We start from the raw sequence: 15,518 nt of genomic DNA, 5'->3' as shown, positions 1-15,518 counted from the left end.
ACTGACTCTGGGGTTGGTGCTCATCTCCATTTCTAAGCCGAAGAGCCGGTGTTGTCCGTAGACACCTCCAAGGTCATGTGGCCGGCATGACTGCATGGAGCACTGATGTTATTATTATATTATCCCATTAATATATTTTATATCATTATATTATTCATCATTCATGACTACATTGAAACTAGAATAGAGAGAAGAGAAATCAGTGTGGAAACCTTGTGAAACCTAAACTGCAAGAGGTACCATAGATTGTTGTACATGTAAACATCAACTTAACCAAAGAGGGTAAAACTTAATTATTTGGATCCATGAATTTAAGACTCTTAGAAAGTACTCATGAAAGGGGAAAACGGAAGCATTTAGAGGAAGAGTGGAGGATATTGCTCTTCTTAGTAGGCTCAAGAAAAAGTAGACTGTTGCAGCCTCTCCTAGCTTGTGTGTTCTTCCTTATTAAAACCACTATCATATTGACCAAATTTTAATGTTGGTAGGCCACACACATCCCAGTTTTAATCTGTGGAATGTGAAAGGAAATGTTAATATGCATCTGTTGAAGAGAACAATATGTTATTGTTGTTTGTGTAATGTGTTTTATTGGCTTTCATTGTTATTTATTTTATGACTGAATGTTCGTACTGTTTATTTGTTTTGTTTAATTGATTGTTTATTATTTCATGTTGTAAGCAGCTCTGAGTCCCCATGGGGAGATGGTGCGAGATATAAATAAAGTTTCATTGATTGATTGATGGTTCCTGTCTCAAACATCAGTACCAAATTCGATTCTTTTTTGGTAAAACAAAGAACATTGGGATACAATTCAAATGTTTGCCAACAACATTCATTTAGTTAGTGATGTAAATATAAATTATAAAAGTTTCTCAATCTGACTAAAGGCTCATCACTTTCAACAGGCATTGCCTTCCCACAAAATGGTTTGTATTGTGTGGTGGCATGAAAATCTTTGCTTTGGCATATTTATAATTGCAGTTATAAACCTGATGTCATTAAATAGGCAGTTTCCAAGGAATTAACTCCTAATGCAAATTCTACATTTAGCGCTTGAGGATGCTGTGTCAGGAATCAGACAGGAGAGGGAAATTGCAGAGTGCCCAAGTTACCATCCCTGTTAGAAAATATAGTACTTCTTACACATAAAAAGTGCTAGACATCAGGAATCTACATATTTGGTTGGCCTTGGTAGATACCTATTATTTATGTCTGATCCTCCACTGACCCCATTTTAGGTCTTTTGGCTGACATAATGAAAGATATAGGGTTTGATGATGTTGCAAGGTCAACCTTTTGCTAGGCTGGGAAACTGAGAAGCAGCACAGAAGTCAGGAGCGAGACAATCAGAACTTTGTGAATGGAAGTAGCAGTTGATGATTTCATGAAGCTCTGGTCAAGCTTCTGGTCAACACGGATAACCCATTCTGACATCAACAGGGTAACCAGATAACCAAGAAGTGGTGGTGGTGGGGGGAGATTTTTCTTACTGGTTCCACAAATATCTCTGCTGATGTTGGAACAGGGAACCTGCAATGACCAGGAGTTTGGATGGAACTCCATGGCTGGCTGGGATTAGTAGCAGTAGTGGTGACAGCAGTAACAGAGACCCAGTCCATCCCCATTCCCTGCTAATGAGCACAGGGAAATTGTGATGGTACTAGTTTATTTATTTCATGTCAAAAGCATTGTACAACAAATACATTTCAAATAATGGAAATAAAAAAAAGAAATCACAAGCAACTAAATAGTTTTGGACCAAAAGCTGGCAACAGCAACCGCATTGTCTGTAGCTTTAAACAACTCCTCCTCCGTACATGAGGCAGGGCATTGTGGGCAAGCATACATATGCTGAGTTGTTTGTTCAGCTCCACAGTCACACAAGGTGGAGGATTCCTCCAGGTAGTGCCACCTTGCCAAGTTGTCTTTAGATCTGCCCACTCCACTTCTGAGTCTGTTCAGGGACTTCCAAGTTGCCCATTCTTGGTTTGCCCCTGGAGGAAGACCCTCTTGGGGGGCCATCCAGTTAGAATTGCCAGGTTTAGCTGCCCAGAGGGACCCCCTTGCTGCTGCTGGAGGAACATCAAGAGGAGTGGTCGTTCTCATGAAGCCCTTCCTTGATTTGAGTCTGGTGGAAGGAGGCTGATGGTCATGCAGTGGGTGGCTTTCACAGTGTTCGACCTTTTTTCTCTCACCGTTAGCAGTAACTTCCCGTCGCACGTCAGGAGGGGCAATGCCAGCTAACTTGTAGAGTTTATCAACAGGTGTAGGTTTAAGGCATCCCGTGATGATTCTGCATGTTTCATTCAGTGCTATGTACACCTGCTTTGCATGGGCAGACTTGTGCCAAACAGGACAGGCATACTCTGCAGTTGAGAAAGACAAGGCCAGGGCTGATGTTCTTATTACTTGTGGGTCTGCTCCCCAAAAGCATTGGATGAATTGGATGATGGTACTAGTATAAAGTCTGGACAGTGGATCTGTTCAAATTAGACCAGATTTTACTGCCAGAATGCCTCAAAGCCATAGGATACTCTGGAGATTCTGGCAAATTATAGAATATCTTCTGACATTGTCCAAAATGGAACAAAGTCGATTTAACCCTGATAAAGCTGTGTTACTGGAAGTTGCTGAACATCATGGTAACAGCTAGAAGTTAATTCAAAAGTGAATCCAGGTTTTCTTGCCAATGAAGACTTGCAAAGAATCACATTTACTACCTTGATTGTCATTGTTGTGTGCCTTGAAATAATTTCCAATTTATTGTGATTCGAAGACAAATCTATAACAAAGTATGTTCTTTTTTATAGTAATTTTTATTAAGAGAGAGAAAAAATAAAAGAATGTAACTACATAAAAAGTGTGGGAACATTTTTGGTAAAGGAAAGTAGGAAAAAGAGAGTTAAAAGGGGGGGTATCTAGAAAAGGGGGAGGAGTAAAAGGAACAACAAGGTGGGGGAAAACAAAAGGGAAAAGTCTGTACTTCTATTCTTCTTCTTCTATAGATAACTTGAAGAACACATGTCCATGTAGTAACAAAGAAAAGAATTATTGTTGCCAATAGCAACCATATTTTATAGAACAATTGCCTACATTCTTTCTTTAATTTCCAAATTATTCATGATTTTCTCTCCTCACAATGAATACTTGGAGCAGTAGTATTTTTATTTTACAGGGGGTAGCTGGGGCCATGGTAGTAATGAAAAATGATGAATTTATGCTGTAGACTGGATTTAAATTAAGAAGCCTTTGTATTGTTGAAGCCTTTCATGGCTGGAATTACTGGAGTGTTGTGTGATTTCCAGGCTAGGTGGCCATGTTCTAGGAGCATTTTCTCCTGATGTTTTCCCTGCATCTGTGCCAGGCATCTTCAGAGGATCTAAAAGTGAAAGGTAAAAAAAAAAATGCTGCTAGAACATGGCCACACAGCCCAGAAACCACATGACATCTTAGAAGCCTCTGTTTCTTCATTCATAGATTATACTAAACCATTGGCCGGGGATGCTAATACTTAAGTAAGATAAACATACAAGGAGGGGAACATATTAGTCTCACCTCTTCCAAAGAGATTGCTAGTTGTCTATGGAAGGTGCTTCTCTTTAAAAAGTCATCCTTCTGTCCATGGAGAACAACTGGAAATTACAATTAATTGAGTGACATACTTCAATTCCTTAAACATTTGCCTTATTAAGGTTTACTAATGACAAGACAGACTTTAGCACTCCAGCCATGCTAGCTTACCTTGATTCTTAAAAAGAGAATTGCATTCCATTTTCCACAGTTTCTATGAAGAGGTGAAAATAAAAAGGGATAAAGCATAATAACAGCTCCTATTATCAAATAACTTTCTGATATCAGTTTTCAGCTATTTAGGGTTCATCATTCATGGCCAATATAACCTAGATTCACTCTGAGTCTGCTCCCGACTGTCTCAACGATGTTTCTTCACTTCTGATCAGTATTGAAGAGTTAATCCAGTTTAAGTCCACATTAGGAAAAGTTGACAGAGGCTGGATCTACACTGCCCTATATCTCAGGATCTGATCCCAGATTATCAGCATTGAACTGGATTATATGAATCTACACTAACAGATAATCTGGGATAAGAAGATAATCTGGGATCAAATCCTGGGATATAGGGCATTGTAGATCCAGCCAGAGTTTGCAGTATCAGCCTGATTCCAAGCCACTTCAGTGGGTTCAGGAGGGTGTGTGAGGATTCCTGGGGCCAGTCTGGAGCATTTGAACTCTGAACTGCCCCTGAATTTACCAGCCAGTGTAGGTCCACCCTTAGATAGCACCAATGTCTTTTTCAGTGAAATGAAACATAGTGCTATTTAGCTAAGTACATTTTAGAATGTGACTGTGTGTGATAAACTGGATTTGATTAGACCCATTGACCAGATATGAGAAGAGGTAACCATATTTTTCATCCATTTATATAGAGACTTGACCAGGAGTTAGGAAGCAATACTAGGTAAGAAGATGAAACGTTTCCTTACCCCATTAGTTCTTCATGAGTCAGACAATATCACAATATATGGCCATTAGTTTTGGCATGACTTTTAGAAATCATAACCTTTTGGTAAACCAGAATCTCCATAGCCATTTGGAAGTGTGACCCTTTTGAAAATCAATTGGCAATCACACTATTTGGAATAATCATTACCTTTTTGTAAAGTATGATGTTCCTGAAGCGTTAAAAACTCACTTGAGTCAATCTTCTCCTTGGTGGTAAATATCTACTAGTATTCATGCAAGGCAATTTAGGTTTCTCAGCTGTTAGACCAGTATCTCAGGTTTTCGCTTTAAACTGGTAGGAACAAATGTATGCCAATGCATAAAATATATAGCAGATCTTCAGAAATGTTATTTCGGTTGCTCCCCACCCAAAAAAACTACTCTCCCATAAAATATATTGCCTTTAAATCATGTTCTCAAGAGACCAACAAATAAATAGTCTTTCTTAAAAGTTAACATAGTTAATTTACTTACAAACTTCATGTATTCAGCGTACAGGCACAATGCTTATTGGTTCAAAGTTTAAACATTCTGTTCTTTAAGCATTCTGTTTTAGTCTCTTCTTTGTTGCATTCAGATTAACATTATCTTCAGTCTAATATATTACTCAACATTGACTCAATAAAGATTAACTAAACTCTGCACCATACTGACACTGATTTCTAAACAGTACTGCTTCTGGGGTAAGCTCTAAACACACACTGTATTGGGGTAAAAATGTACTATCCTGACTCTAAGGTAAAAAGAGCTTCCAAAATGGAGTCTCAGTCTATTTATTTATTTATTTATTTATTTATTTATTTACAGTATTTATATTTCGCCCTTCTCACCCAGAAGGGGATTCAGGGTGAATCACATTGTACACATATAAGGCAAACATTCAATGCCATATAACATAGAACAGAGACAGAGACAGATGCAGAGGTAATTTAAACTTTCTCCAGCTTCCAGCTTCCTGAGGGTATGCTTGATTCCAGCCACAGGGGGAGCAGCTGCTTCATCATCCACTGCGGCGGCCACTTCCTCATTCCAGCGGTGGCTGGATGATTTTTATGGTGTCATAAATTAGCCTCCCCACAAATAAGTGGTACCTAAATTTCCTACTTGATAGATGCAACTATCTTTCAGGTTGCTTAGGTCAACGATGAGCAGGAGCTATATTTTATTTTTAATTGTCGGGTGCTCACCCCGACACGGGCTGGCCTCGAACTCATGACCTCTTGGTCAGAGTGATTTATTGCAGCTTGCTGCTAACCAGCCTGTGCCACAGCTCGGCCCCAGTCTAGAGTCTCAGATCTGGTCACGTGTTCTGTAGTCCCTTCCACAATCTCAAACAATATAGAGTTAAGGGGGAAACTGCATTCCAATATATACATACAATATGGTAAGCAATTTCAATTATATACATAATAAATAACTAATACAGGCGGCTTGTAGAAGGTTGCTATTTCCAACAATTAGATTCTGATTGGAAGTTCAGCTTCATCAGAGCTTGGATCATTTATTTTTTGAACAACAATTTTCAGCACTCTCTAGGCAGCATGAATTCTGGCCATTCTAGTTGAATGAGGCTGGGACATATAATACAAAAAGACATTTTTCCATGAACCAAAGTAAATGCATTGGAAGTTCCGGTGGAAACTATTTCCCTTTTGTTAAGAAATGTCACCTTTGTGGTAACTAGAATACTAACAAGCACACAATAAATTGCATTGTAATAGCTGAGTATTGTTGCATGGGGATGTTTTTCTCCTCATCTTCAGCCTATTTTGTATGGAAATATATTTAATAGTTCTGATTGTTCTGACTTAGTTCTTTATTTCTTTTGTCAATGGTTGTTCCATGAAGTTTTCTCTAACTTAAATTTTTAAGCATGGTTTTTATGGTTCAGAGAATTGAAAAGAGTTGCAATTACCTGTGCACAGCAGCTGATGCCCATTTAGAATATTTATGCTGTAAACTCTGGCTAGAAAATAACGCTGTTAAGCTGATTTGTCACAAAAACTTTGAAAGCCTGGAGAATGGCCACCTGCTCACAAAATGTAGAGCTGTAAAGTGATTGTAATTAAAGTTGTTGGCTTTAAATAGAATAATAAAAATGTTCTTTGCTACATCCAGCCATGATGTTAATGCAAAACTGTAGCTGTGCATCTACATACAATGTATAAGCAGCACCTCTTTGCAGGTTCATGTCAAAGTCTGCTTCACCGAACCTACTAGGACCATTGAATAAATAGGAGTGGGGTCAAGCTACAATAAGCAAAATTAGGAAGAAGTTATTTCTTTGGACTACATCTCCCAGAATGCTCCAATCGGCACAGCCAATCCACTGGAAGTCAATGAGATGTTGGCAAAAATTCATTTTTGTGGTGAGAAATATAAGAGAGGGAACCATTCACTTTTCACTAACAGATACGGAAAAAGGAAAGGAGACATGTAACAAATTTGAAATATATCAATCCTTACTCAACAAAGCAAAAACTGTGTCTATACAGTGACTAGTATGAGAGTATTAATATACCTTGTTGTTGCTGTTGCTGCTGCATGTCTTCAAGTCCTTTCCAACATATGACAATCCCTAAGACAAACTTGTCACAGGACTTTCTTGGCTGAATAGTTTCAGAGGTTGTTTGCTATTGACTTTCTTTGAGGCTGAGAGAGAGTGATTTGCCCAAGATGACCCATGCTTCCATGGCTGAGTAGGGATTCAAACCTTGGTCTTGCAGAATTCCAGTAATCCAACTCTCAAGACAGTTCACCATTTTGGTTCCTATTTACAAACTCCATAAAAAAGTTCTCTTAACCTCTCACAAATCAGACACAAAATTAAATATAAAACTATAACAATGATGAAAAGCTGAAATGATTCAAATATTATTCTTAATTAGAAAAGCCCAGGTAAGTTATCGCAAAAGCTGCAATTTTAAAAAAGAAGCTGGCTGGTGCTGAAAAGCTCTTAAAACAATTCCAAACATATCTGGGAAGGTTATTCTATAAACTGCGTTTAAAACTTTATGCTAATTGATCACTTTTCTTTAAGTAATTCTCTTAACACCCTTCCTTCCTTCCTTTATTTATTTCTATCATTTCTACCCCGCCCTTCTCACCCAAGGGGACTCAGGGCGGCTTACAAAAATGGCAGTTAATGCCAATATACCAAAATACAATAAAATAACATTAAAATAGTTAAAACATTTAAATAGTATCATAATATACAATATACAAAATTAAAACAGTGCAAAATGCTTGTGCCATTCATCCGCCAGACCTTGTACAAAAACCTTAATCCTTCCTTCCTTCCTTCCTTCCTTCCTTCCTTCCTTCCATCCATCCATCCATCCTTCCTTCCGTTTCCAAGATTTTCATGTGAATGCCCTGAAAAATCTTAACGTGCTTTTATAGTTCCCCCTTCTTTTTCCCTCTTGGCATTTCTAAATCCAATCCGTTCTTGTCAAGCACACATTACCACTCAGTTTACAAAGTCTCCACACCTTTCATAAAAGTCAGAGATGGACTTCAGGGGCTTTGAGGTCTCTGATGAGATGGGAAGAAGTAGTTTATGTAGTGTCTGATGAGGGAGGAGAATGGATTCGTTATTTATAAAGGGAAAGAAATGACAGAAGCTTGTATGTTTGGAATGATTGAGTTGCTGAGGGAATAATTCACTCTCTGGCTGTATATGATGCTATATAAATATTGATTTCTGTCCTAGCACATCTATAATCTTCATTTAAGATGAAGGGTGGTTTTCTCCAGCGTCACTGTTTTCCAAATGTCAGGTTATAAGAGCATCTCCATTCTGCCCAAGAAAATCATTGTTATATAAATGAAGTTGTAAGAAGAGTAAAATAGGCACAATCCAGCCTATGTGAAATCTCCAATGGAAAATAGATTTATGACTTAATGGGAAGCTAAAAATTGGGTCTTTGTCATGTACATACCAGAAAAAACTACAAGTTACAGACAATCTGAGCTGAAACAGGACAAGCAAAAGCCCCTCCTGCCATTTCTCTCTTTTATTATTTCAAAATGCAGATTGAGGAATCAACATGTAAAATATCCCTTCCACATATACTCTTGGCTTGTCAGAGAAAGGATTTGGCTACCTACCTATCCTAAGACTGAATTACCTTCCTATATGCCAGTCAAACTTCTTGGGGGAAGATAGTCAATAATTGAGGCACCACTTTCAAAAAAGATTTATTCTATACTAAGCCCCTTCCATTTCATTTGACAGGGACACATAACAATATCTAGCACACCTCATTTTTCAGGGAATATCAGTAGCAGTTTCCACTGGCAACTCAATAAGTTAGGTCCATTTTCCATTGATTTCAGTGGGCTTATGCTAAGCATTGCTATGTTTGAACTCAGCCTTATGCAGTAAGCCAGGTAATGTACCTGTAATATAGGAACATTTGCATATTTCCTGGGAAAGTAAGACAGGGGATTCATAAGGACAATAAGAAAAATCCAATCATTATAGGAGTATAATACAAATACCAGCTATTTACCAAACGAAAGCAGTGAAACAGCTGAGCACACAATTTGTTTCCTCAGGAGTGACTGAGTGGACTGGCTGGGCCTCTCTCTTTTGCCATTTGTTCAGGTGAACAGAATCTAATAATGATTTTCATTAGAAGCTGCTCAAAACACAGCATAAACACAGTTATATTTGTAATCCATCATTATAAAAGTTCCCTATTATAAAATTAGGTAACCAAGGAATGCAGTTTCATAAAAAATATATACATCATGTTATTTTTTATAAAGGTTTTTTTAAGTGACACAGTTCTATGGTTGCAATGATGTAGCCAGAGGCAATTCTATTGAGGACCCCAGAAAGGGTTCCAGAAAAAGAGGGGGAGAACCAACATCAATTCTCTCATGGAGCCCACACTGAAATCTCTGTATTTTTTTACCTTCCACACATCAGAGCTCCATCATTGAAAAGAATGGTTCAGTGGTGTAACAGAGGTGAACAAAGGGAGACTTTGGGTTGGCAAGATACAGTCAGCACTCCATTTCCATGGATTTTGTATCCACAAATTCAGCCATCCACAGCTTGAAAATATCTTTTAACTCAAAAGCAAACCTTGACTTGATCATCTTTTATAAAATACATCATTTTACTACACTTTTGTATATAATGGGGCTTAAGCATCTATTGATACTGATGTCCACAAGGGGGACATCTATGGAGGGATTTCAGTGGATATCAAGGGCCCACTATACAAAGCTTCCTAATTCTCCAAATGTGTCCAAAAGCATCCCTGAAGCATTGCTATCTCATGGTATGCACTGAGGGCCCTTCCACACAGCCATGTAACCCAGATAATCCACAATATCTCCTTTTCCCTGGATTATCTGAGTCCAGACTGCCATATAATTTAATTCCATGTGGATTTTATACAGCTGTGTGGAAGGGGCCTGAGAGAAATATAACTTAGGCCCCTTCTACACTGCCATATAAAATCCAGAATAACTGCTTTGAATGTGAATATTTATGTCAATATAGACTCATATAATCCAGTTTAAAGTAGATAATGTGGATCATCTGCTTTGATAATCTGGATGATATGACAGTCTAGAAGGGGACTCGGTGTCTCATTCTAAAACAGGAAGGAAGGGCATAGGAGAAAAACATTGGGTTTCCTCCATTTCTGTTTTGCCAGCATGAGCCCAACAAGGTTTTGGGGTACAGCAAAGGCTCTTCATTGATGAACTCTAAGGGTCCTTCCACACAGCCATATAACCCGGAATATCAAGGTAGATGATCCACATTATCTGCTTTGAACTGGATTATATGGCAGTGTGGACTCAGATAACCCATTTCAAAGCAGACATTGTGGATTATCTGTCTTGATATTCTGAGTTATATGTCTGTGTGGAAGGGCCCTGAGTCCACACTGCCATATAATCCATTTCAATGGGGATTTTATACAGGTGCATCTGACTGCCTCTGAGCCTGAATCCTTTCTACCCCAGACATGCACCCTGAGTTAACGGAGTGCAAACTGCTTTTGCACTTGGAACTCTTGTTTATGGCAAAAGAGGCAAACTGAAGAAAAAGGAAGGACATGAGAGGAGGAGAGAGAAATAGGAGCATTTTAAAAGCATCTTAAAAAGTGGATCCACCCCTGTCAGATCAGGATAGTTTGAAGTTATGATGCCCAAGCTCTGTGGCTTCAGGGTTACTGGATTTGCATAAATGAGCAGGCCCATGCACACAGATCATAGGGTCTGTTGGGCCACTACACAAGCATGCCAGATTGTGCAGAGCCAAAGAAATATACTCTGTGCGTACAATTACTGGCACTCTATTACCATCCCATTCAAGAAAAGATTTACCTAGGAGTTGACTGAACATTGACTGGTAGTGAAGACAGATGTGAGACTCAGGAGGGCCCGCCGAGAGCAGAATATTCCCCAGTTCTGATTTTAATATGAAGAAAGTAGAAAATGTAAAAGCAGAGCTAAAGTGTTTGTGTGTTTTGAATGATCTGTATAATTCTTTTCCAAGTCTATTTCAAGAGTACATTAGAATCTTGTTTCACATGTGACTGATTTTGTTACTTTTCTTGTACAACTTCCAAACAGAGTGATTAATGCAGATGGAGCATTCCTCATCTGGAATTCCAAAATCCAGACTACACCAAAATCCAAAATGGTCCTCGTGGGTGGCTGGGGTAGGGACACCTTTGCTTTCAGTGTACATAAACTTTGTTTATTGCACAAAATTATTTAAAATATTTTTTATAAAATCACCTTAAATCTATTTATGAAAGATGCATATGAAACATAAATTAATTTCATGTTTGAACTTAGATCCCATCTCTGAGGTATCACAAGACAGACAGAAAGACAGAAGGACAGACTAGTGCAAATATTTGAAAATCTGAAAAAAAAATCAGAAATCCAAAACATTTCTGGCCCCAGGAATTTTGGACAAGAGATACTCATCCTGTATTAGTTTCCCAATTGTAAAAGCTGATGTAAATCACATGACATTTGAAACACAAAGAGGCAAATTCTCACCAGACTAGGTTAAGATGCTGTGTTATTATTGCTAATTTTGAAGGACTGAATTTTTCATACTGTCTTCATTGGAAACTTGCTTGGTCCTTTGCCTGTCATAATAAAACAACATATAAGAGCTTCATTAAAAATATTATTTCAAACTGTTCTTTTAAACTGAAAAGAACACCACGAGAAGTTAAATAAGTATTACTGGCCATGGATGTAGTTTCCTACCTCCAACTTCTTAGTGAAAAAAGAAAGAGAAAAAGAATAGCAATTGCAAAAAAAAAAAAAAACAGCCTGTAAAAATTGATTTCCCTAAACTGGGGCATATGTGGATTAGAGCTAGCCTGAGGTATCGGAGTCATTTCTGTCAAGCAGGGGTTGGCAAGATTATCACTAACCTGAAAGGACAGCTCAGTTGGAGCTGCCAATTACATGTAATGTATGGTGTGGGTTTTGAGTTTAATTGGAGAACAGTTGTATGTGTGTCAGTTTAAAGGCTGTGGAAATCATGGGAATCAGTTCAGAACTTCATATTCACTTAAACAATTTACTGGGAAAGAATCCAGGGAGAGTGTGAAGCTCCTAGAAATACATGATAGATGTTCACCAGAGTCTTGTTAAAAACATGGTTTTGTTTGAGCTTTATTGCACTACATATAGTTTCAGACTTGCTGATGCAGGAATCCTTCTAAATTTCATTTTTAAAAGGAAAGTAAAATTGTGTTTTTTCACTCAGCTTCAAATAGATGTGCTGTTCCTCATATATTATATGGGAGAAGCATAAGGGAAGCAGCTGCATGTTGATTATGAATGATACCTTCATAGGAATGGTCTTTTGCAACACAGATCCTTCACACTGTTGGTCTGGCAAAAATAATATTGACATAGATCTGGATGCTATCACAACCTCCATAAATGAATCTTTCTGGATATTCCCATCCCTTGCATTTGCAAGAAAAGAAAAGAAATACTTATTTGGATTACAGCTCCCAGAATCTCTCAGATAGCATGGCACAAAATGATGTTTCTTTGTAAGAAAAATGCTGTTTCTGTTCCAAAAAATCTTTCTTCTTTCTTTCTTTTTTCCTTCCTTTTTAGCACAGAATAAATCCTGAACTGAGTATAGCCTTAAAGAACTGCTTTTTCAACAGTTTTCTCACAGCATGGACAAAATTGTAAAAGTATTTGTTCTTTCCAGTGAAAATGAAGTTCATGGGGATTTACTCACACAGTTGATATGCAAGTGCACTCTGTCACACTACACCTCAGCAGCATTACTGCTGATGCTCTACAGCAGACTTTCTTGCATGGAGAAGAGGCTGTGGAGTGGTTGCCTCAGTGGCCCTTGCTCCTTATGACTTGCTCCCTCAACCTCCAGCCACTTCTGCTGCAGGGTACAGCATGTGTAACAATAGGGATCATCTCACCATTTGCACCAGTGTCCAGAAGTGGGTGGGTTGGATGCTTGCCCTGGGTGCCAAACTGATGATGCATCTACACTGTAGAATTAGTACAGTTTTATTCACTTTAACTGCCATGGCTCAATGTTATGGAATCATTAGAGTTGTAGTTTTACAAGGTCTTTAGCCTTCCCTTCCAAAGACTACAAAACTACAGTTATCAGGATTCCATAGCACTGAAACATGACAGTTAAAGTGGTGCCGAGATGCATTAATTCTACAGTTCAGACACACCCTGAAAGGGCTTAAAAGTTCACCTTAATGTCTTAGTGAAAAGCTGAATATATGGGCTATACAATGAATTAAGCAGAAAGAAACTGTGTCTTTAGCACTTTCTCTTTCTTCTTTAGGTTCAACAGATTGTTTGTGAACAAATCTCAGTTAATTACAAAATAATTTATTTTTCCAATCCCAGTTTGATGCTATTTGCTCTAGATAAACAATCAACAGAAGATGGCTTTACTTTGAGGTGACATAACATATAAATACAATCAACAAAATAAGAATTGTAAATATTTGTAAAAGAAAGCTATAAGTTAATGAGGGACATTATGCTGCCAGGTTCCAGATGAAATATGTGATTTCTGCTCCCATGTGCCAAAATAAATTGTACTACATTTACCTAGCTAAGCAAGGGTTGGTTTAGAGCTACTGCTTTCTCTCAAGCAGCAAAATTACTTAGGATGCATGCATCTGCACAGTAGAATTGTTTGACATCAATTGAACTACCATGGCTCAGAGCTTTGGAATCCTGGGATTTGTAGTTTGCTGAGGTGCTAGCACTCTGGCAGAGAAGTTATAAAACTACAACTCCCATAATTCCATATCCCTTGGGCTATGACCGTTAAAATGCTGCCAGGCTACATTAATTCTATGTGTAGATGCACTTTACGGTCACTCAAAGTGGTACTTTGGGTAGGCTGATTTTTGAGGGGATGCCAACAGAAAGACCAAAATCTGCTTGTGGAGAAATTAACCCTGGAAAAGATACATGTGGTTCAGCATACACACTCACTCACAAGAGAATGTGTTCAAATGGTACTAAACATTATGTCAGAGGCATCCCTCATTGTCACCCAAAGGAGGAAAATCATTCCCTGAATAGAAGTGGGAATGAACTATATCTGCCTTCACAGAAATTATGAGGAGCAATTTGGATTCAAGTGCCTTTTCTGCCAGTTACAAATCACCGCAGAGTGTTATTCACCATAATGCTGTCCAAACATCATTTTATTTATTGAAGTTTATTGCTTCTCTTTTGCAGAGTGATGAGGTTTTGACTGTCATCAAAGCAAAAGCGCAGTGGCCTGCCTGGCAACCGCTAAACGTGTAAGTAGGCAGCGAATTAAACCTCCCCAAAGACTTTCTTCTTCTTCGCTATCCTCTGACAGAATACTCTGAATGTCTTGCCTTCTGCCAAACTTTATTTGTTTCAAAGAGGAATTGGGGCAAAGTGATGTTGATAAATGAGTTCCTTTTCAGTTTGTTTGTTTTCTCTTTCCTTTTATATCTCTAACAATATTTCAGCAAGGAAATGAGAAGTTTTGCTTATTTAACAAGCACTGTAGACAGAAAGGGATATTCTTCTATTGAACTGCCCCTGCTTTGACAGTGAGGATAAATCTGCAGTGCTCTAAATTAATAGTTGATGAGATGCATGCTTACTTAGAAGTGAATTTAGCTGGCTTCCATGGAGTTTACTCCAAAACATTGTGCAAAGACTTTGATTTTTCAACTAACCTGACATTGAGAGCCTTGGGAAGTTCAGTTGAGGAGTCTACAACAGGAAATGTTCAGCACCCTGACAAAACTACAATTCCTCGTTTGTGAGAGAGGAACTATGGCCATGATTTTGTGGTACAACCATTCCCATTTAAAACAGGGGTAGCAAAACTTTAGCTCTCTTTGAAGAAAAATCCTCCTTACAATCCCTCGCTGTTGGTCTTTCTGGAAAAGAAATTATAAGTATTGTAGGAAAAGTAATAAGAAGTATTGTAGGCCTAATTTGAACAAAGGTTTTTATACCTTATTTAAAGAAAAAAAAATGCTATTCAACAAATGGATCTGTTAAAAATATTAATAGTGACAATATACCAAATTCCATAGAATGGGACCACCAATTTTGCTTGCCAAGTATTCCCTCTGGTTCAATACTCAGGCATGTAATGGGCATACTGAAAGAACAGTCAAAGAAGGCAAATTTATAGCCCCCTATACTCTTTATTTCTGTCCTTCTAACTTAGAGAGCAATAGTGTGGAGAGCCTGCATTATTGTTGCTGTTAAAAGCTGTCATGTTTACTTCAACTTATGGCAATTATGAATGATTTCAATAACCTATGGCTAACCACAGGTCTTTTTCTCCTTGACTTTTGCATAAAATCTTTTCATTTCTTCTTCTTCTAGATGTGCTTAAATTTAGATTATGATTATATTGTTCAATTTTCCCTGTAGTCTTATTGATATTATTCAATGAAACTCTGCATTATATGCTATGACTGCTTTTACTA

The 15,518-nt window shown here is 38.0% G+C and overlaps 1 protein-coding gene across 2 annotated transcripts in view; it reads left to right on the top strand.

Annotated features, from left to right (window-relative positions):
- spon1 (spondin 1) overlaps positions 1-15,518 on the top strand; it is a 426,626-nt gene that overhangs the window by 331,890 nt on the left and 79,218 nt on the right. For both annotated transcript variants that reach the window (XM_062967755.1, XM_062967754.1), the window contains exon 7: positions 14,275-14,339. In XM_062967755.1, coding sequence (XP_062823825.1) covers positions 14,275-14,339 — 65 coding nt within the window. The remainder of the gene's footprint in view (positions 1-14,274; positions 14,340-15,518) is intronic.

Source organism: Anolis carolinensis, chromosome 1, assembly GCF_035594765.1.
Source record: "Anolis carolinensis isolate JA03-04 chromosome 1, rAnoCar3.1.pri, whole genome shotgun sequence".
Lineage (NCBI taxonomy): Eukaryota > Metazoa > Chordata > Lepidosauria > Squamata > Dactyloidae > Anolis > Anolis carolinensis.
This window is presented reverse-complemented; position numbering and strand designations above follow the sequence as displayed.